We start from the raw sequence: 21,274 nt of genomic DNA, 5'->3' as shown, positions 1-21,274 counted from the left end.
GCCTAGAACTGGAGGATTGATTTTGGGGTTTGTATTGTAAATTACAACTTGATGACATCACACATTGTACTTTACAATACAAACCCCAAAATCAATCCTCCAGTTCTAGGCAACACAGAAGGGGGGGAACTTTTTTCTATTTCCATACAACTCCTCTAAGGTATATTAATGACATATTTCAATATTGAAAATGGGTGGTCTTCCCCTTTAAGTAAATGTAGACTACAAGTTACTTTACACTACTGTTTACACCGCAGAAATGGCGGCACTCTACAGGGTATCCTTAGGAAATGGAAATTGGTCTGTAAGATTTTTAGGTACTTTATCATGGTTAAAATGGAGTTTGAAGTTACAATGGGTGTGTTGGGGAGGGACTCTGGATGGTCTGGTCTGCTCTGATAAAATGAATATCAAATATCTAGATATTGAATAAAGCAAATTAAAATCTGTCCAGGGTTTTTAGAAAAGCCTGAGTAGACGATAAAATAACCAAAAGTTTTTTTGAAAGTGGAATATCCCTTCAAGTAAAAAATGTAGTACTTCTTCCATCACAGCATGCTCTGAGATACAGCAGGCAAAGCCCAACCTAAAGGTGTAGCCTGTCATGTGTCAGTGTCGCTCCTCAACAGATTTTCAACCTATGGGACACACTGGTGGGTCGTGAAGGTATTGCAATAGGGCCCCCAAATAATCGGGGGCCAAATACATATTTTTGGGGGTCCTTGACATGAAAACCTTTGAGATCCACTGATGTAGCAACATATCTTTTTCTGTTTTTCAGGTCTTTATTAGCCTCGGAAACCCAGGCTTGGGTCTTTATGGGTTAAAAAAGCATTTGCGGTCCACCCATCTGACCTACTTAACACGAGCCGCATGCATTCTCAGTTTATTTGAATCGAATGCTTGCTGTAAGACAAGAAGCAGCGAATGGTGGAAATAAAAACCTGCTATGTTGTATAGTTGAGGAAGTGCGTGTCGGTGTATCAGCGATGACACTCAGACACAGGGGAATGTTTTGGTTTCCCAGTGCCCGCTGTGTTTACTGCTTTCATCATGACTGCTTCCATTCCCATCCATTGTTGCAGATTGAGTTTCACTGCCAAAACTACATCTGAACAGGAGCTGTTTTTTTCACTGACAACATCGCATCTCACCACAGCTACCAATGGAGGATTGAATGTTGTTTTCTCACTTGAGAAAAAATACAAAAATGCCATTTGTCACATGACAAAATATAGGGCTTAAGTGGTTCAATTGACCTTCGAAAGAGAAACTCTCCATCAGCAAGAGTAATGAGGGTGTTATTGTGGCTATAGGGACAGACCGGTACACTACCGGCTTCCACTTCATGTATAGCAATAAAACAGAGCAGTGAAACTGAGTGTTCATGGTCTAATGATGGATCTGACGCATGCAAAACACAAGAAAAGCCTCAATACATTTATTTTAAAAGGTGCATTAGAGGACCACCTCGCCCATGTTCAACCTATCTTCATATAATTGGTCCTCATTAATGCTCATAATAATATGGTACCATTTATGTCTACTTGGTCTCAGAGCCAGGGCTGTGGACAGTTCAGAAACTCGACTACCGGGTGACCTGCCTTCATCGGAAGGCAGGTTTGGTAATTTCAATGAACAAGCGCTTTTTTACATGAATTATTGTCTATTAAAGTCCAGGGACCCCACTTTCATGAGGGGGTTCCAGGGGCTAAATTAATCACTAGTGCCGCGTAGCCAGAAAACGAATCTCCGAATGCTCTGTCTAGTCTATAGAGTCCGGAACTACACATTCCGACATCCGAGGCAGGAAGCTGGCATCCGTTCGTAATTTCTGTTCATGAAAATATATTTTTAAATATCTTTTATACATTTTTTTTTTATTCTTTTCCAATTTCTGTTAAGCAGCAAGCTACATAATTGCGCTTTCCACCAATACTCATCAAGAGAGCTTCCGTCGCTCCAGACTGTATGACCGGAAGCATTTTGAAAAACCGGAAAAACAAGTTCAACAGTCTTGGCCACGCGAGACTACCGTATCACCCCGTGCACCCTCCGGCTGGCTCTGCAGCAGCACGCCCTCCTGTACTGGCCTCTCTTCCAGGCCAGCAGGCGGCTCTGGAGCTTCTCACTGTCCAGGATATAGATGATGGGGTCCAGGCAGCTGCTGACGCTGCACAGGGCCTCGAAGAACTCGTAGGAGGCGTACAGGACGCTGGTGTTGGCCGCCGTCACCTGGCCGCGGCACCTCCATGCAAGTGATGGAGAAAAAAGAAAATACTCAAATGTTGTACTTAAAGTCAAAAGTATCAATACGGCAAATTAGAAGTCAAAATTTACTTGAGTAAAAGTACAAAGGTATCAGTGTGAAAATGTACTTAAAGTACCAAAAGTAAAAGTACTCATTAGGCAGAATGCCCCGTTTCACAAGGTATCATACGCATAATTGTTTTTAAATGCTTTGAAAATAGCAGATCTATAAGCTTGTGAGCTTGTAGATCGGCTATTTTCACTACTTAATTGTTTTCTAATCTATGGAATTTATTCGATTTTTCTTTTATCTATTCATGAAAGATCACTGCAATTTCTTTCATCATGATGTCGGAAAATGTTAAAAATTTTAAGGACCCACAAATATGGGTCCACGACTCCCGACCCAGTGGTTTGGGAAACCAGTGCCACTGACCTCATGAACACCAGCGTGATGATCATGACGTGGTACGGCACGAAGGACACCACGAACACCACCAGGGCGGCGGTGAGGAGCCGCAGGGGCTTCCCCCGGACACGCAGGCTCCGCCTCCTGCCCGCCTTGGGGAGGCCTCGCCGTCGGAGCACACGCACCGTCAGGCAGTAGGACACCAGCATGACGCCGAAGGGCACGGCGAAGGACAGCAGCGTCTTGACGATGGTGACCGTCTTGACGTAGACGAACGGGCCCTGGAACGGAGGAACGAACAAATTAGTTGTTGCTTCCGTCATAATAAGACACCGAAAAACAATATCATGTTCGCTTCGAATTCATGGAAACAGAAACTACACAAAGTACGGCCTGGACTGCTGGCGTAGCGGTCCGGGCACCTAGGCTCCGAAGATCCCGACGGCCTTTGCGTTCATGAAAATATATTTTAAAATATCTTTTACATTATTTTTTTTATTTTTGCTCCCCATTTCTGTTAAGCAGCAAGCTACATAATTCCGCTTTCCACCATACTCATCAACAGAGCTTCCATCACTCCAGACTGTATGACCGGTCCGGAAGCATTTTGAAAAATTGCGGGAGGCAACCACAGTCTTGGCCACGCGAGACTATCGGATCACCCTGTGCACCCCCTATATATACTGTATATATTTGGTTAATACTCAAAAACACGCCTAAACAGAATTCAATCTGGTGTTGGACGTGCAAAAGCCACTCTCGCCAAATGGGGATACATAAATGACAGGGACGTTGTGTGGCACTGAACCACAAACAATGCAGCCCTCCTGATATGCCCCCTGCTGGAACAGCCCTGCACAGCATCAGACTTGACAGAGTTTAATGAGAAGGGACAGCAATGTGTTCAGTTGTGGCTGAACCACATCTAGCCAAGCCTTGTAACTGACTGTCTTGTGGACACGACAAAAAAAAACAAAAACAAAAAAAAACAGCTCATGATATAAGGCAGGGGTCTTCAACGTTTTCAGGCCAAGGACCCCTTAGTTGATATAGACATAGATATAGTTTCATTGTTTGACAGCACAATCAACAGTGTTTTTTGGATTCATGTTAATGTGTGTTTTCAGATATTTAAGCACTTCAACGGTCAATACTTAATAAACTTGACCTTTCACTGTACTTAGCTTACTTGTAGATCTGCTATTTTTGGTGAACGTTCTCAGAATATGGACGCTAGGCTTCAAGTGGTTAAATAAGTTTCTATCACACAAAGATTTGGAGGACCCCCTGTAGTAACTTTGAGGACCCCCTAGGGGTCCCAGACCCCTGTTGAAAACCCTTGATATAATGGTCAGTAGAAAGTAACCTGGATGTGGTCCATGCACACCGTCACGGCGCCCGGCCGCCGCACGGCGAACGTCACGAACAGTTCCGGGATGGAGCCCAGGAAGAGCGCCAGCCAGGCGCACGCCGTGCACAGCTTGGCGCGGCCCACGCCCCACCAGCGCAGCGAGCCGATGGGGTGCACCGTGCCGGCGAAGCGGTCGAAGCTGATGAGGGTGAGGAAGAGGATGCTGCCGTAGATGTTGATGTTGAAGAAGACCTTCTTGAACTGGCAGAAGATCTGGAAGTCTTTTAAAAGGGAGAGGAAGGGATTTTCGCATTGGTTAAAACAGAAAACGTTCACTGTTAAGAAGTTAAAGCTCTGTGGTGTGATAGTAATCGTTGCTCTAGAGCATTTCAACCTTATATCAAGGTCCATTTTATATTCGGCATTTGAGCCAAGGACACATAAGGGCCCATTTGGGAGAGTAAAAGAGTAAAAGATCTAGGGTTAATTAAGTTAGAGATCTAGTTAAAGGAGTAGTTCACCCACCCCCAAAATGACTTTTTTTCCATTGATTACTCATGCCATGGAGAGTAGAGTTCAATAATATTTTGTCACATTCCTAAGACAAAAAATTGATTTGAGTAAATTTACCCCCATTGATTTCGGATGGTGACCCGTTTCGAAACGGGTCACCATCCGAAATGAATGGGGGTAAATTTATTGTTATCACATTTATGTCTTAGGGATGTGACAAAAAACTAAAAATATTATTGAACTCTACTCTCCATGGCATGAGTAATCAATGGAAAAAAAGTCATTTTGGGGGTGAACTACTCCTTTAAGGTTAAATATCAAATAAAGGTCCATTTGTTTACCAACTCTCCATCGTTTAGCTGGGGACCACCTGGAACCCCCTCAAGGACCACTGGTGGTCCACGGACCACAGTTTGTTTAGTAACGGGGTCTGCCCTTCTCTCCACATCTTTAACCCTTTAAGATCTGGAATTATGTCACTTAGTTTAGATTGTAACCACGTTAACCATTATTTTATGCTTTAGCTACTAAAACATAGCAGATATGCAAGCTCACAGTGCGGCACCGATTGCCGCGCTGCAAGCTTGTAGATCTGCTACAGCTATATATGACAAATCATGATTTTCTTTGCAAATCTTTGAATATATATTTTTTTAAGTGAACATTTGTAACTCAAATATTTGCTTCTGGGGGGTTCCTGATACATAATGGGGGTCGGCCAGCCAAATACATCTAATTCTAGAGGTTCTTATCCTATCAGATCAGGAGAGGAAACGCACACAGGACACAGGATACAGGATCAACAAGTGAAATTGGAAGTGATGAGCAGACGAAATGGGAACCGGAACACAAAGCTGATCAATGATATGTGTGGGGTAGTCTCTCCTGATTGGATGACATCGGTATCTGATCCTGACCTGAAAATGTATTTTCTGTTTATCAAAGAGATGGAGAAACGGAGAGACCGATAACGGAAACACAGCAATGCTCAGTATCACGAGTATAGATCTATTTAACACTTATTGTGTGAAGTAATAGTAAGTATCTTTACTCTGTGTGCTGTGCTCAAGTACAATGTTACAATCCAATACTTTACTGGAGTGTTTGCAATTTTCTGTACTTCAGCCCTTTATACATTTCGGCCATTTGAAAATAGCCGATCTGCTGATGGGGTGCACCGCTCAATGCGTCGTGATGCGAGATCATGCGACACATTGTGAGCTTGTAGATCTGCTATTTTCTAAAGATCTTTATACATTTGATATACTGGGAAACTTGTGAAACGGGACTTTCTGCATAATGAGTACTTTCTACTGTTGGTACTTTAAAGGTAGGGTAAGTGATTTCATTTAATTCAAATAATAACAAAATGGGTCCATGTTCTGATACTAGTTACTATAGAGTGTTTGGTCCAAATTTGGACTTGAGCCTTATCTCCTGTGAGGAGAAAAAAGCAGTTTGGGTGACAGGTTTTCCTCCAATCAGGATAGAGTGGGGCCTTCCTCCAATCATGGTGGAGTGGGGGCGGGCCTTACGCGCACCAAGGCCCGCCCCACTTGATCATGTTTGGAGGAAAGCTACATCTACATGAAAACAGAAATTGAAACCGAAAGAAATCACTTACCCTACCTTTAAGTAGGCTACATTTTGTACTTTTACTAAAGTACATTTTTAATTCCAGACTATTACTTTCAACAGAATATTGCTACTTTGCAGTATTGATACTTAAACACACACAAGTACTTTTTTTTTTTCCACCACTGCACTTACTTTACCAAACCGACAAAATCATCACTTGGTGCAGTGGTTCTCAAAGTGGATTTCAGGGACTCTCTAGGATCCTTTATGAATTGACCCTTACAAGTCTGTAACTTTGACAGTGTACACATGGAACCAAATGGACGGGTCCATTTGGTTCGATTTGTACACTGTCAAAGTTAAGGGGAGACCTTAAAAAGTGTGAGAACCACAGACTTGGTGCGTACCTTTGAGGTAGGGCCTCTGCATGTTGAAGTAGATGGTGACGGGCAGCGTGAAGATCCAGGCGGAGTCGCACAGGGCCAGGTTGAGCAGGAAGACGCGGCTGCTGGTCCAGGTCTTCTGGCAGCAGGTGTAGTTGACCAGGGCGGCCATGTTGCCCAGGATGCCCACGGGCAGCGCGAAGGTGAAGAACACCAGCAGGATGTAGCAGTACCACTTCCCGTCCTCGAACTGGCTGCAGAACACCGTGTGGTTCAGGAACTCCAGGAAGGGCTCTGGGAGTGTGGGAAAAAGAGATGAGTTTTTTTTTGCTGTATAAGGTTATTTTGTAACGGGTACACATTATAGTATATTATTATTTTATGCTTTAACTATTGAAAAATAGCAGATATACAAGCTCACGGTGCCGCGCTGCGAGCTTGTAGATCTGCTATTTTTGAAAAATCATGAAAATTTGGATTTTTACCTGATTCTATAAATGTCTTTTGAATCCTTCTAAGATTTAAAAAAAATATATATGTTTCTATGTCAGCAATCTGGCCAGCCATCGTCAAAGAAAAGGTCCTTTTCACTTAACTGGAGCTCAGTTAATCTGTTCTTGAGAGACTACTATGTCAGTGGTTCTCAAACCTTTTCATGTGAAGGACCCCCAAAATGATGTATTTGGCCATGGACTCCCCATCTCAAAGTATTTAGTTCCAGGGACCATCCAGAAGCAAAATGTGAGTTACAAACGTTTGCTTTGAAAATACATATTCAAAGATTTTCACACATTTTCACGACTTTTTCAAAAATAGCAGATCTACAAGCTCGCAGCGTGGCACTCGGTGCCGCGCTGTGAGCTTGTATATCTGCTATTTTTCACTGGTTAAAGCATTCAATAATTCTAGGCCTAAATGGGTTAAGGAGTTTATAGCGTTATTCCGACGGTCGATAGTACGAGGCTCCATTAGTCCGACGCTGGTGAATGTTAACCTGGTGAAATGCTATCCTGCCGACGCTGGTGAATGCTAAACTGGTGAATGTTAACCTGGTGAATGCTACTACTGTATGCCTAAACCTTACCCTAACTCATTGCTATAGAGTTTTTGTTCAGCAAAGGGGAACACACACCGGCTGCGGACGGAGTCAAAACAGCCGTCCCCATTATTTGCAATGAACCTACCCACACCGGCGGCGTCAGACGTGCGCAGGCGTGGATCTGACTGTCACTGAACAAACATTTTATAGCAATGATTACAATCATAATTATAACACTAACTTTTTAATGAAGGCGTTTCGTTTTTTCTGAGTGTCTTGTTCAGGGGAACTTTGTCACATAAGAGGGCAGGACGCAAACCAGGGACCTTCTGATTCCCAGGTGGCCACTCTACCCGCTCATCTACGGCCGCTATTCGTTGTACAACAAAGTATACTGGGAGATAAGTAGTTAAATGGCTTATATCAGGAGAGCAGCACAACTAAGCCATTATCTATTTAATTAATAGATTAACACTTGTGTGACAGAGGGAATCTGTCACACAAGCGTTAATCTATTAATCAAATAGATAATGGAAGTATTGATCAAATGCCGTTTTCTCATCTTCTTTGTGAATAAATAAGGCCACGCGTATGCGGGGAAGAAATTGGCCGCCATTCATTGTTAGCTTTTTGTTATCCAACTTCAGCCGGGCGTTTGGATAACCTTGGGCCAATGTGATAATTGATTTACAACCCAGAGCCAAAGCCAAGCTGTCTCCATAGTCTAGTTTCCAGGAACCCGAATTGTTTGAACGTCTGCCTCCTGCGCCAAGAGAGTGAAACCTGGGCTGTTGTTGATCTATTGGCCCCAATCGCAGCCTCTTGTTTGCATTTAATCTGAGATAGTGCATTCAATCCTGTCCGGCTGAGCGGAAGGTATAACAGTCTCTGTGATCACATTTCAGCATACGTACACTGCACACCCCCCTGCCCCCCGTGGGTCGGTCTGTCTGTTTGACAAGTGAAAGATAGAATGGACAAATATTATACTCTGCTGCTGCAAGCACTTGAACCCCAGCTTCCATATTCCGGGGGGAACATTAGCCAAAAAAAAAAAAAAAAAGAATAATAATAATATTGCGGATATATACAGTATATATATATAAGTAATGTCACCCCAGAATATGGATGTTGAGGTTCAGCAGACAAGCATTTTTTTGGGGCAAAGAGATTTGGTGTGGACAGAAATAAGAATAAGTTTAGCCTAGGGACCCCATGTAAAATGTAATAATCATTGAGGAGGTCTGTTATTTTAACCCTGCTGCGAATCGACGATGTCTGTAATGCTAGTCCAATGCAAATCGGACTTTAGTTTACAGAAGTATGTAGAGGTGGTTAACCCATTAAAAGCATCTGTCATTTTAGAATTTAGCGTTGGTTATTGAAAAATTGCAGATGTAAAAGCGTTTTCACTATTTCTGTACACCACCATTGTCCAACGTACATTGTACTTCTACTACACTACAGTACAGTACATCTCAGAGGCAGATATTGTACTTTCACTCTTATTTGAAAACATTATAGTTACTAGTTACTTTGTAGATTGTGATTATTATTACAAAACATTTCGGACATCTGAAAATGGCCGATATACAAGCTCACAATGCGTCACTTCGCAACGCATTGTGAACTGTAGATCTGCTATTTTCAACAGATTTTTATACATTTTATACATTTGAAAACTTGTGGAATGGGACATTCTGCACAATGAGTACATTCTACTTTTGGAACTTTAAAGGAGTAGTTCACCCCCAAAATGACTATCTATTGATTCTATTGATTACTGTTGCATTCCTAAGAAAAAAAAAATGATTATAGTGAATTTACCTCCATTGATTCCGGATGGGGACCCGAATGCATTTGGGTCCCCATCCGGAATCAATGGGGGTACACATTTTTTGTCTTAGGAATGTGGCAAAAAAACTAAAAAATATTATTGAACTCAAGTCTCCATGGCATGAGTAATCAATCGGAAAAAGTCATTTTGGAGGTGAACTACTCCTTTAAGTACATTTTGATACCAACTCAAGTGCATTTGGAATTCCAGACTTTTACTATACTGTAGGTCTACAGAGCATTTCTACATTGCAGTGTTGATACTTTTACTCTCCCACCACTGTACAGGGTTAAGTGGTTAATCAGACTAATCAATTTAGTTGATACTGTAAAAAGAAAGTGTCTTTGATTTGTCGATGCCCTGTGTACAGGTCTATAGGCATAAAAAAACAGCTTCTCGGTTATTCTATTAACCTACATGCGCAAGATTAAGTGGGTTATTGTTATTATTGTTATTATGTAAATATCAGTTTACTTTGAATATATATATATAGAGAGAGAGAGTTAATTGACCAGCCGTATGCTGTACTTACCCTGTATGTCGATGAAAGATGCGTTGATGAAACGTGGGATCATCATGTTGAGTGTTGACAGCGCTCACATACAGCACACACACACACACACACACACACACGTACACACACACACACACACACACACACACACACACACACACACACACACACACACACACACACACACACACACACACACACACACACACACACACACACACACACACACACACACACACACACACACACTACAATGCGTCCACCTCCACCAGCTGTTTGCCTCCCAGCTGTCTGCTGCTGACACATTCTGCCTTAACTCTTAATGACGTTTGTCTGTGTGTGTGTGTGTGTGTGTGTGTGTGTGTGTGTGTGTGTGTGTGTGTGTGTGTGTGTGTGTGTGTGTGTGTGTGTGTGTGTGCGTGCGTGTTGTGTGTGTGCATGGTGCGCCTGTGCGTGTACACATTTCCAGGTCCTATAGAGAAATTGTTTTTTTGTTTCTTTCTTTTGGTAAAAAAAAAATGCCTGATAAAGTTGTGGAAACGTGCCATTAGTAAAAATATGTTTTGGGAGATTTAACCCATTTAGACCTAAGGCCGATTCTAAAAACGCCTTCTAAGTTTTCTGAAAAACGTCAAATATTTATTCAAAGATAATATCTCTGCTGTCAGGCCGAAAACTCCAAAATGTAAATTTTCAGGGGAAATGAGCTCAAGTGGAGTTTTGACCGCAGGGCTTTTAACTACTTTTCATTGGTTCAATATTATTTGAACCAACTCACAGACGTAAAGGGTGTTCAATAGCACATATTTATGAAAAAAAAGAGAGGGCCAATCGGGTGGAGTTAGCTGGTTTGGCAGAAAGTGTGGAGTTAGGAGGTTTTGTCCCAAGCACTAAAGGGTGTTCAATAGCCCTGATTTATGCCAAAAAAAAAATCAAAAACCTCAAAAATGGAGTTAAGAGGTTTTGGCCAGACAGTGACGATATGTTCCCTGCCTGAAGGGTGAAAACACAAAAAGGCGTTCCCGTCCTTAAACCAGTGTGTGGATGTTTTACTTTCTTCATTCTTGCCTTGATGTCCAGCACCTGGCCTAAATTCAGGTACAAGATGTGCACACAATTATATTTAGTTGTGGTGTCACATGCAAAAGCAATTCAACATTGCTTTTAGATCACCATTTTAGCTCTATTTCAATAAAAATGGCATTCATAAAATTGTTGATCTCCTCACAAGTATTGTAATACAAATGTGTGTAGGTGTATCATCAGTCTAAAGCAGGGGCCTTCAACAGGGGGTCCGGGACCCCTAGGGGTCCTCAGAGTTACTACAAGAGGTCCTCCAAATATTTGAGTGATAGAAAGTGTTTTCTCCTTTCCTTTTTTATATTAACCACTTGAACCCAAGTGTCCATATTCGGAGAACTTTAGCCAAATAGAGTAGATCCCAATATTATAGGCTGCATGCTGCGATGACATCATTAGGACGTGAATGAGACCAGAATCTTATCTCGTTAGTTGCATGAGAGATTCAGGCTTGTCACTGGGTCAATACAGAGGGACACGTTGTCTTCTCCCAGAACATCTGCTGTTAGGATACCTTTGAGCAAGACAATTAACCCCGCTGCTACACTGGAGTGTTCAAATGGCTAGTAGTAGAACACTGAGTCATACTGGACGCCATGATTGTGTCCCCTAGAGATGTGTGGACGTGTGTGACTGCATAACCGACGTCATGAGGGAGGGTAATCCTGATAAAAATAATTATATAATTGTTGTGTGTCGTCGCTGGAAACCCAATTGTATGTTTAAAGCCATTCCTTTTTATTATAAATTTTAAATCATTTTAAACATTTTGAAAATCGCCAATCTACAATCTCACAACGCATCACACCAAAAATAAAGAAATAATGTTGTGTGTGTGCACGTGTGCCGGTGCGTGCATTTTGCCTAATATATAAAATGGTGCATTTATACAGCGCCTTTATCCAGAGGCGATTTACAATGATTGTGCATTACCTTCAGCCATTCACACACACATCCATACACCGGTGGTGGAGGCAACCATTCAAGGCACCAACCTGCACATCCTGAGCAATTAGGGGTTCAGTATCTTGCTCAAGGACACTCTGGGGGAGCCCGGGAATCGAACTGGATACCTTTTGGTTCCAAAGTGGCCGCTCTCCTGAGCCACTGCTGCCCCTGTGCCAAGAAGATACAATTTATAAGATTAATGGTCAACACATGCTGATGATATTCCATAGAAATGAGTCTGTAATGTATGTCAGTGTTTCTCCACTAGATGGAGACAACTCCCCATGGTTGAATGTACATGTCTAGAACAAGGAGTAAATAATGAGGCTGATCAGGAGAAAATGCTGAGGGATCTGTCCAGGGACGTGGAAGCCCCCCGAGGCAACACTAGAGAATGAATCCCAACTAAAAGACTGTTTATGTGTATATTTAATCACCCAGTGCATGTGCATGCATATTGATAGTTGCTTGTGTGTGTGTCTGTGCATGCGTGTGCATTTTTCTGTCATTCCCTGTTGAGCTGAGCCACCCAGGCACGTGCACACATAGACACCAAAGGGGGCTTGAGCCCCTGCCCTTTTACCCGTCTGTAAAAAGTGCCCTCTCCAGACCATGAATGCAGTTTTTAGTTTACTATGGTGAAATGAGTGCAAATGTCCTCTTTCCAGGCAGCATTCAAGAGAATTGCCTTGTCTAAACTCTCCTGAACTTGAATGCAGCATCTTATGTTGAAAGAATTACCCTCTGTCTAGAAAACCATGCCACATCTTCAGTATCGACTTGATTATGCTTAGTTCAGTGTGTTATCAAGCACCGAAAATAGCCGACCTCCAAGCTCACAACGCGTCGCAGCACGACGCGTTGTGAGCTTGGAGGTCTGCTATTTTCGATATTTCCACCAAAGGGCCCTTTTAGAAATGTCAGCCCCTGCCTCTCTAGCATTCTCTGCACGTCCCTGGAGCCACCAGTGAGGAGAGGGTGGGCATGAATCACTGCTCATCCAGGCCTATGTGGGGCTGAGGAGGAGGAGGAGGTGTGACACGTCATGCCTAATTCATGCCCCCCAGCACGTCCGTGTCACACGCGTGTCACTCACGCGCGCCCAAAATAGCCATATCTACAAGCTATATTTTCGCCACGTGGTAAGTACAGTTACTACGATGAAGTATAAGTCTGGCTTCGGAGGACTTGCCTGAATAGCAGTAGAGTAGTGATTTCCAACCCTGTTGGGCGGTGCTGCGAGGATGTTGCCCCCAAATAATTGGCAAAACACTAATATTTTAGTGTTTGAATCCTAGTGATTCATAACCATAAAACATTTGATTCTGTGAAGAAGAAATACATCTTTATTTTTGTTTATAGGTTTAAAAAGAATTAATATGAACATTTTTGGAAGTCTTTATGGGGAAAAAATGTATGGGCTCTAGATCGGTGGAACCACAAAATGGCTGCTGGTGCTGTGCTTTCAAGCTATCCACCTGTTTCCGCGAGAATTTACCGTAGCATTATTTACGGGACACTTCCGGTTAACAGCAGACATACAAGCTCACGTCGCGTCGCAGGTGCAACCGTTGTGAGCTTGTAGATCACTCTCGGCTGCGGCGCCCGGAAGTTGCCTGCACATTCTGCGCAATGCACGATGGGATGTTGGAAAGTTGTGGATAGACGAATCATTGTGACATCATCACCACAACCCAACATGTCTTTCTGGGTACATAACGCTGCATCGTTGGAGCAGTATCATTAACCATATTTGCGAGGCGTTGTGAGCATGTTGCGAGGCGTTGTGAGCATGTAGATCTGCTATTTTCACCATAGAACCGTGTTATACAAAATGTAATGCCTCAACTCTTAGTGCTCGTCAGGGTGAGGGGTCCCCAGTTAAAATATGAATATTTTGGGGGTCGCGGCCTTAAAAGCTTGAGAACCACTGTCATAGACCTTGCGTTTATGCGGACACTTTTGAGATTTTCAAGCGGTCCATAGAAGGTTCCAGATGTACTGTGAGAGGGCATGCTGGCATGGCGAGCTTCTGTAAAAACACGCGCCCTGAACCCTCCTCCATTCGGAAGCCATACAGGCTCATTGGCACTCGAGGCAATTAAGTTCACCCATGCAAGACAATTCAATTATGCAACTGTGATGAGCCCTGAAATAGCACAGAGTGAAACGTATGCTGTGGCTTTCACGCCAAAATAGAAGAAAAACTATTCAAAACATCGCTGCTGGCTGGCTGGGACTCATTCAAAATTGCGGGGTTTGAGTAATTTAATCTCGGTGGGTAATTAATAACAATAATTTAGTCCCCACTCCTTTGGGGTATTTTCTTTTCTTTTTTTCCTTTTTTTTTGACAAGATGTGAAATTTGTCCTCTGCATTAACCCATCCTATTTAATAGGAATTTGATTATTAGATTAAGTTAATTAGTTGAAATAACCATATATTAAACCATGAGTAATAGTCCTACCGTTTAACTGATCGATAGCAGTGGTATGTCTCTGGTACTGGTATGTCCAGTCTAGACTAGAGCAATGAAGTGTTTTACACATGAAGAAATGTTACTTGTTGCACCTGCTATGATCATTGGCAAGTGTTGAATGCTGTTACAGCATTCGTACATAAATGGTGAATGGTTTATGGTTTTCTATAGCAGCTTTATTCAAAGCTCTATACAACGTGCATTGCATTCATACACACACAGACAGTGGAGGAAATCATGCAGAAGGCGTTCAGCGTCTTGCCCAAGGACACTTTGACACTGGTGGGATCTAACCGAGAACCTTCCGTTTGCCCAAATGCCCGCTCTACCTCCTGAGCCACTGCCTGCCACCCATCTGAAAGACTTGGAAAGTCCTTTGTGCCGGCAGATTTGAAGATCTACAATGAGACACACAACGGTGGAGGGCAGCAGTGGCTCAGGAGTAGAGTGGCCGCTTGGGAAACTGAAGGTTCCCAGTTCGATCCCGAGCTCCCTCAGAGTTAGTGTCGAAGTGTCCTTGAGCAAGACGCTTAACCCCTAGTTGCCTAGTTGCTCCCGATGAGCAGGTTGGTGACTGGTGTGGTTTCCTCTGCCATCGGTGTATGAATATGTGTGTGAATGGCTGAAGGTAATGCACAATCATTGTAAAGCGCCTTGGATAAAGGCGCTGTATAAATGCACCATTTACCATTTAATGGTTGCTTGGCCAGGTCAACCGTAACTTAACCTGGAATAAATAGATGTTTCAAAGACTGACCGAATGGATCTATCTATCTTCTTTTTTTTGTTCTTACATTTTCACCAAGCTGCTTCTTTTCACCTGACATGGGGGAGTTTCCCCTGGCCAGGGGGAGGCGGTATAGAGACCAGGATTACTGCCTGTATTTAGTGAGGGTACCTAGCCATAGGGGACACGGGGAGAACATGCAAACTCCACACAGAAAGGCCCTTTCGCCGACCCTGGGCACTGATGACACGGAGGAGAGAACATGCCCTCAGCGCTGCAATTGTTCCTAACAGTCAGTCTCCATGTCCGGGTATATACGAGGGGGGGAGAGGACGGCAGCGTTCACGATGCTCGCCAAATAAACCCACACCAAACGTTCTTCTTCATCTCCATAGGAAGCACATGTTGGTTTTTATTATGTGCAACGGAGAGAATAAAGAGGAGCTGAGACCGAACAGCATGTAAAGCTATTGGAGACGCGTCTGGCTATAATAGGAAAATAAATGGAGCATTTCTGCTCGCTCTGTCTGTGTGTGTGTGTGTGTGTGTGTGTGTGTGTGTGTGTGTGTGTGTGTGTGTGTGTGTGTGTGTGTGTGTGTGTGTGTGTGTGCGTGCGTGCGCGACTGCGCGTGTGGACACAGACACAAAGCATCTCTCTCTCTCTCCCTGGGGCTGAGGCTGAAAAGGGGAGGCTAGCAGAGCTGGAAGTCTGTGACCAAACAAAACAAAGGGTTGTTCCTTGGAAGATGGCTGCGTTTCTGGCACAGGATCAGAAGAGGGTGCGTGCCTTGAAGTGTGTGCGTGTGTGTGTGTGTGTGTGTGTGTGTGTGTGTGTGTGTGTGTGTGTGTGTGTGTGTGTGTGTGTGTGTGTGTGTGTGTGTAGGTGTGTGTGTGTGAGAGCAACATGTTGCACAGCAGGGGCTGTGCTGTACGTACTGTAGCAGCTGACGGGGTGGCAGGTCTCGGGCAAATGCTACTTGAACACAATTCACAGCGTTTGTTTTAAATGTCCTTTTGAGCGGCAGATGGCTGGCATTTAGCCTATACTGCTTTATGAATACACAATAAGACACGCTGTAGAATCCTGTCCATGTTCATTTAAAGGTGGTTATATAGTTAGATATAGCCTTACATTAAGACGCATTCTGCAGAGACTTTCGCATTGTGACGTTGGGGCGACAGCAGAAGTGCGTCTTACCGACTTGTCAGACAGTTCGGTGGCATGGTCGGCAAAACTGCAATTGCGGCTCTACACAAGCACAAATGCGAAATATAGCACACCGCAGAAGTTCTGCAAGATGTATGCGACTTCTGCGGAAGCCTTGTTTAATCTATTAGTTCGTATTTTTAAATAAACTTAGTTTTTACCAAGTGCACTGCTTTTCCTCGTTTGCTACAATGTTAGCTGCAACAGCGCCTGTTGGTGGCTGGGAAGCATTATTGTGCATTCTTCCGTATACGTCATGTCGTATACGTCATGTATGAGCGAATGGGGGAATGGATGAACGTCACGTGATAAGTGCAGCCATGTTTAACCAAACCAGTGATGCTCAATTTGGAATCGAGCATCACTAGCGGAAGTCACTGCAGGTTCGTCTTAATGTAAGAATAAGTTAGATATATTTTTTGTTAAAGACCCAATGAAATGACTATTTTGGGTATTTTATTTTTAAGTTTCAGTTTGAAAAGGAAGCCTGTGTGTTTCTCAACCAATCCGAGGGGACCAGCCCTTCAGGCGATGGGATTTAAAATCTGAGTAATGGGAGTAATGGGAGCCAGCAATGGGAAACAAACAGGTGAATGTAATCAAAGGTTCATTTATATCACTTTTTGAATTTCTGTTCACAGGAAGTAATTAAGAATGGTCTATTTAGGGACCTTTGAAATAAATATACACAAAAATTGTTTATTTTCTATTTTTTTGGCATCTAGTGTTAGTTATGGCCATATTATCACTACAGATATACTCTAAAAGTGTGAAAAACATGTTTTTGATTTCACCCTGTCTTTAAAGTAAGTGTTAAATACAGTAGCTATATTAATACAGCAGTGATTCTTTGGGCTGTGAGGGTATTGCAAGTGGCCCCCCTAATAATTGGTAAACCCCCTAAGAGTTTAATGAGATTATAACATACAATAATGTTGTGATATTTACTTTTTTCTTCTTCGTTGTGAAACTGCTAAAGGAACTTAAAGTATTAATTCCATTGATCCAAGCCAGAATACAATCGACTGATTGGACTTGGAATTTAGTTGACCAACCACAGTGTAAAGTAACTAAGTACATTTACTCAAGTACTGTACTTTACTGGAGTGTTTCAAATCTTCAGTACTTTACTTGTACTCCACTACATCTCAAAGGCATATTGTACTTTTACTCCACTACAATTATTTGAAACCTTTAGTTACTAGTTACTTTGTAGATATTGATTATTATTACAAAACATGCATTAACCACTCCCTGAACCTACTGTATATGCATTTCGGCATTTTGAAAATAGTAGATCTACAAGCTCACAATGTGTCGCGATGCAAAAAGTTTAAAACTTGAAAGAAAACTGGAGCTGCAACACTGTACATTTTAAGGTGATAAATGATCCTTGTGGAGTGTTCTAAAATTGTTTTTTCTAAAACCTATGTTTCTATGTCAGTGGTGCTCAAACTATTTCATGTGAAGGACCCCCAAAATGATATGTATTTGGCCACGGACCCCCATCTCAAAATATTACTTCCAGGGACCCCCCAGAAGCAAAATTTGAGTTACAAATGTTTGCTTAAAAAATACATATATTCAAAAAATACACATTTTCAAAACTTTTAAAAAATAGCAGATCTATAAGCTCGCTTGTAGATTGCTTGTGAGCTTGTAGATACGCCCCTGACCACAGATAAAGAAACAATGTTTTTCAGAAAACCATTAGGATTTAGTAGACATTTTTAGGTACTGTTCAGGTCTTAATCGGGTTAGCACTGGGTGCACCACCTATCGTTCTGCCGTAGTGCTGACTTTTGTATGAACTGATCTCTGTGTGTTGATAAACCTCTCCAAGGGGTGACGCTGCTGGATGATGAGCTGGGCGGTGATAATGTATTCTGAACAGAACACCGAAATATCTGATTTAATCACATGCCCTGCAAGAGACAGATCTCCCCTTAATTTGATTCAAATTGAAAACACAAACACACACACACACACACACACACACACACACACACACACACACACACACACACACACACACACACACACACTCACACTCACACTCACACTCACACACAAATAACACTACAGGTCACAATTGTTTGGATAATCATTCTATTCTATTCTAATCTATTCTATTCATGCTGAACTCAGCTCGTAGAAACATGAATGAAAACCCCGCCCCGGAACGCCATATGTCCTCCTCTCCTCAGAATGAAAGCACTTGTTATTTCTTGGAGGTTGCCCAAGTCTGAAGAACATTGAAATTACCGTACATTGAAAATGTAATTGAGAACCTGGTACAGTAGCAGTGTTGATTGTGTTGACTAAAACTATGACAAAATGTTTGTCGACTACCTTTTTCACGGATGAAAACTAGGCCTACATTAACTCATTTCACCTGGCGCCACCTATAAGTTGTTTTACCTTTCATACCGGATGCTGCCTCTGTGTGTCATTAGTATTTACTATACATATATCAACATCATTCATTTTGAATATTTTGAATACGAATTTGAAGGTTTTCAGAAAAGTAAAATTTTAAATTTTGTGTATCCCTCTCTCCATATATGGAGCTGACTATCATCACCTGTATCTCCATATACCGGTGAAGATCACGACACTGACCTCATCAAACCCTTGATAGCCAAACATGGAGACGACTGGATCATCACTTAGATCTCCATATATGGAGCTGGCCAATCTATTATTACATTCCTCCTATTGCCGCATCCCACTTCCAAGCCCGTTCACGCCCCCTTTACATCCACTCCAACTCATAGGTAGGGCGTAGGGAATAAATAAAACCGCCCATAACTCTATCATTGGCCCCACGTTGCCATGGTGACCGGTGATTGGCTCGTATTCCCAGCTATGGGACCGGCGGATCCAATTTCAACCGAGGGGGGCGTAGCCAGAACACACACACACACACACACACACACACACACACACACACACACACACACACACACACACAAATAGCTAATAGTTAGCTCACAACTTTCCACTTTTCTCTTTCAATCTTTTTTTCTCAACATTTTTTTTTCTCAATTTTTTTTTCTCAAAATTTTTTTTTTCTCAAACATTTTTTTTTTCTCAAAAATATTTTTTTTCTCAAAAAAAATGTTTTTTCTCAAAAAAAACACCGATAGATGCAACGCGGCGACCTAGAGGGGAGGCCGGCGTAGCCGGCCGACCTTCTAGTACCTCTACATCTGACATCACAAACTCCAGATATGGATATAGCTCCATATATGGATATGGATATGGATATGGATATATAAGTCAATGGGGATAATGTATTCACTAATAAATTAATATCAATTAAACTATACAACTGTTCTCGTCAGAAAATGATTCCACACGATTCCCGATGAAGCCGGTCGATTCTGCAAAACTGTGGAAGGAGTAGCGCACCAAGTGCCCTAAGTATTTCTACTTTCTAGAAATGATCAGCTGAGCTTTAGCAAGTGTCTGTTGACCTTGTATACTTCTGGCTCCCTCGCCCAGACTGAACCCATCTTTGAACTCAAAGTTCAATTCAATACAACATGCATTAATCAAAAATGTTTTGGGGCCATGAGTAAAATCAGACAGGAAATAGACATAATGGTTGGCAGAGGGATGGTAGCGGCAAGGATTACAGCTTAGGCAATTGACACTGGGTGAAAAATGGGTTACAAAATTGTGGGATAAACCCCCCCCCCCCCCCCAAAAAAAAACAGACATAATACACAATCAGATAATCTGACAATTACAAGCAAGAGAGCTGTTTGGGAACGATGTTGGGCTATACAATAATACAAGTTATAATAAATAAAGATACAAATGAATGCATGAATAATTAAATATTCCACATGGCAGGAAGGCCAGGCCAGCAAAGTGTCTCCTGAGCAAGACGCTTAAAGAGGTGGTGCCATGTTTTTCATGTGTCTAGGAGGTTGAAAGCGGATTCCTCGTGACTCGCGTCAGGGCAACCACACTTGCAATTTCCCAGAATTGCATCTTGCTAGTTGAATTTTAATCGTGAAAAGTAACACGTTTTCGACATAATTATCTTGTTTCCACCTGACAGAGACGATTAGCCTATGCTTAATTTATGCTCCATGGTACAACGGTGTTGCACAGCGAAGGCATCTGGAGCTGGGGTTGAAGCCTTTGCCCTGCCTTGCAGCTCACAGAACGAGGTCAGGCTTAGAAGGAAGGAAGGGGGGGGGGGGGCACTGCTGTGATTTTGGAACAGGTGTTCACTAAACGGTTTGGAGACGGCTTCTGTTGTTGACAGTGAGGGATGGGAAGTGGTGGCAAAAATCTGTCCACAAACATAAACACCAAACAACAAGTACTTTCTACAATGTGGCAGCTATTAGGGAGTCGTCTAGAGCAGGGGTATTCAACTAGAGAAGGCAGGGGGCCCACAATTGTAAAATCACTTGAAGTCGTGGGCCAAAAGGGCGGATTCACACTGAGGTCCGATTGATTCGAACTGTTCCCGAAAACAGTTTCTTTTGACGACACACGATTTTTGTTCAAACGGCACTTGTAGAAAGTGCCCCACGAAACAGGCTACAGAACAGAAGAGAATGTTTGCTATAGTGTTCTGCTGCAGTAACCACTGCCTTTATTCCAGCCTACAGACAGGCAATCTGAATTAGAATGTGCAACTAACCATCCTTGTCCTTTCTTTCTGCACCCAAACAGGTCGATATCTGCGTCTCAAGATGTTCCGCGAGGACCACGGCTCCTGGATGACCATGTTCTTCAGCACCATCCTGTTCCTCTTCATCTTCTCCCACATCTACAACCTGTTCCTGCTGATGAACGGCAGCATGGGGTAGGCTCAGTGCTGTGTAGAGCACTGGTTCTCCCCCAGGGGGGTCCCTACATTATTTTGGGGGGGGGGTCCCCAGATGATTAACTTAATGTGCAACGTTGTTTTCTCACTCAACAGTAAAAAAAAAA

The 21,274-nt window shown here is 42.7% G+C and overlaps 1 protein-coding gene across 1 annotated transcript in view; it reads left to right on the top strand.

Annotated features, from left to right (window-relative positions):
• Positions 1 to 21,274, top strand: part of tmem117 (transmembrane protein 117) — a gene marked incomplete at both ends in the record, with an annotated part of 120,875 nt that overhangs the window by 33,438 nt on the left and 66,163 nt on the right. Inside the window, one exon of the mRNA XM_080737061.1 lies at positions 21,014 to 21,146. Coding sequence (XP_080593187.1) covers positions 21,014 to 21,146 — 133 coding nt within the window. The remainder of the gene's footprint in view (positions 1 to 21,013; positions 21,147 to 21,274) is intronic.

This window comes from Nannobrachium achirus, assembly GCF_963921795.1.
Source record: "Nannobrachium achirus genome assembly, chromosome: 11".
Classification (NCBI taxonomy): domain Eukaryota; kingdom Metazoa; phylum Chordata; class Actinopteri; order Myctophiformes; family Myctophidae; genus Nannobrachium; species Nannobrachium achirus.
This window is presented reverse-complemented; position numbering and strand designations above follow the sequence as displayed.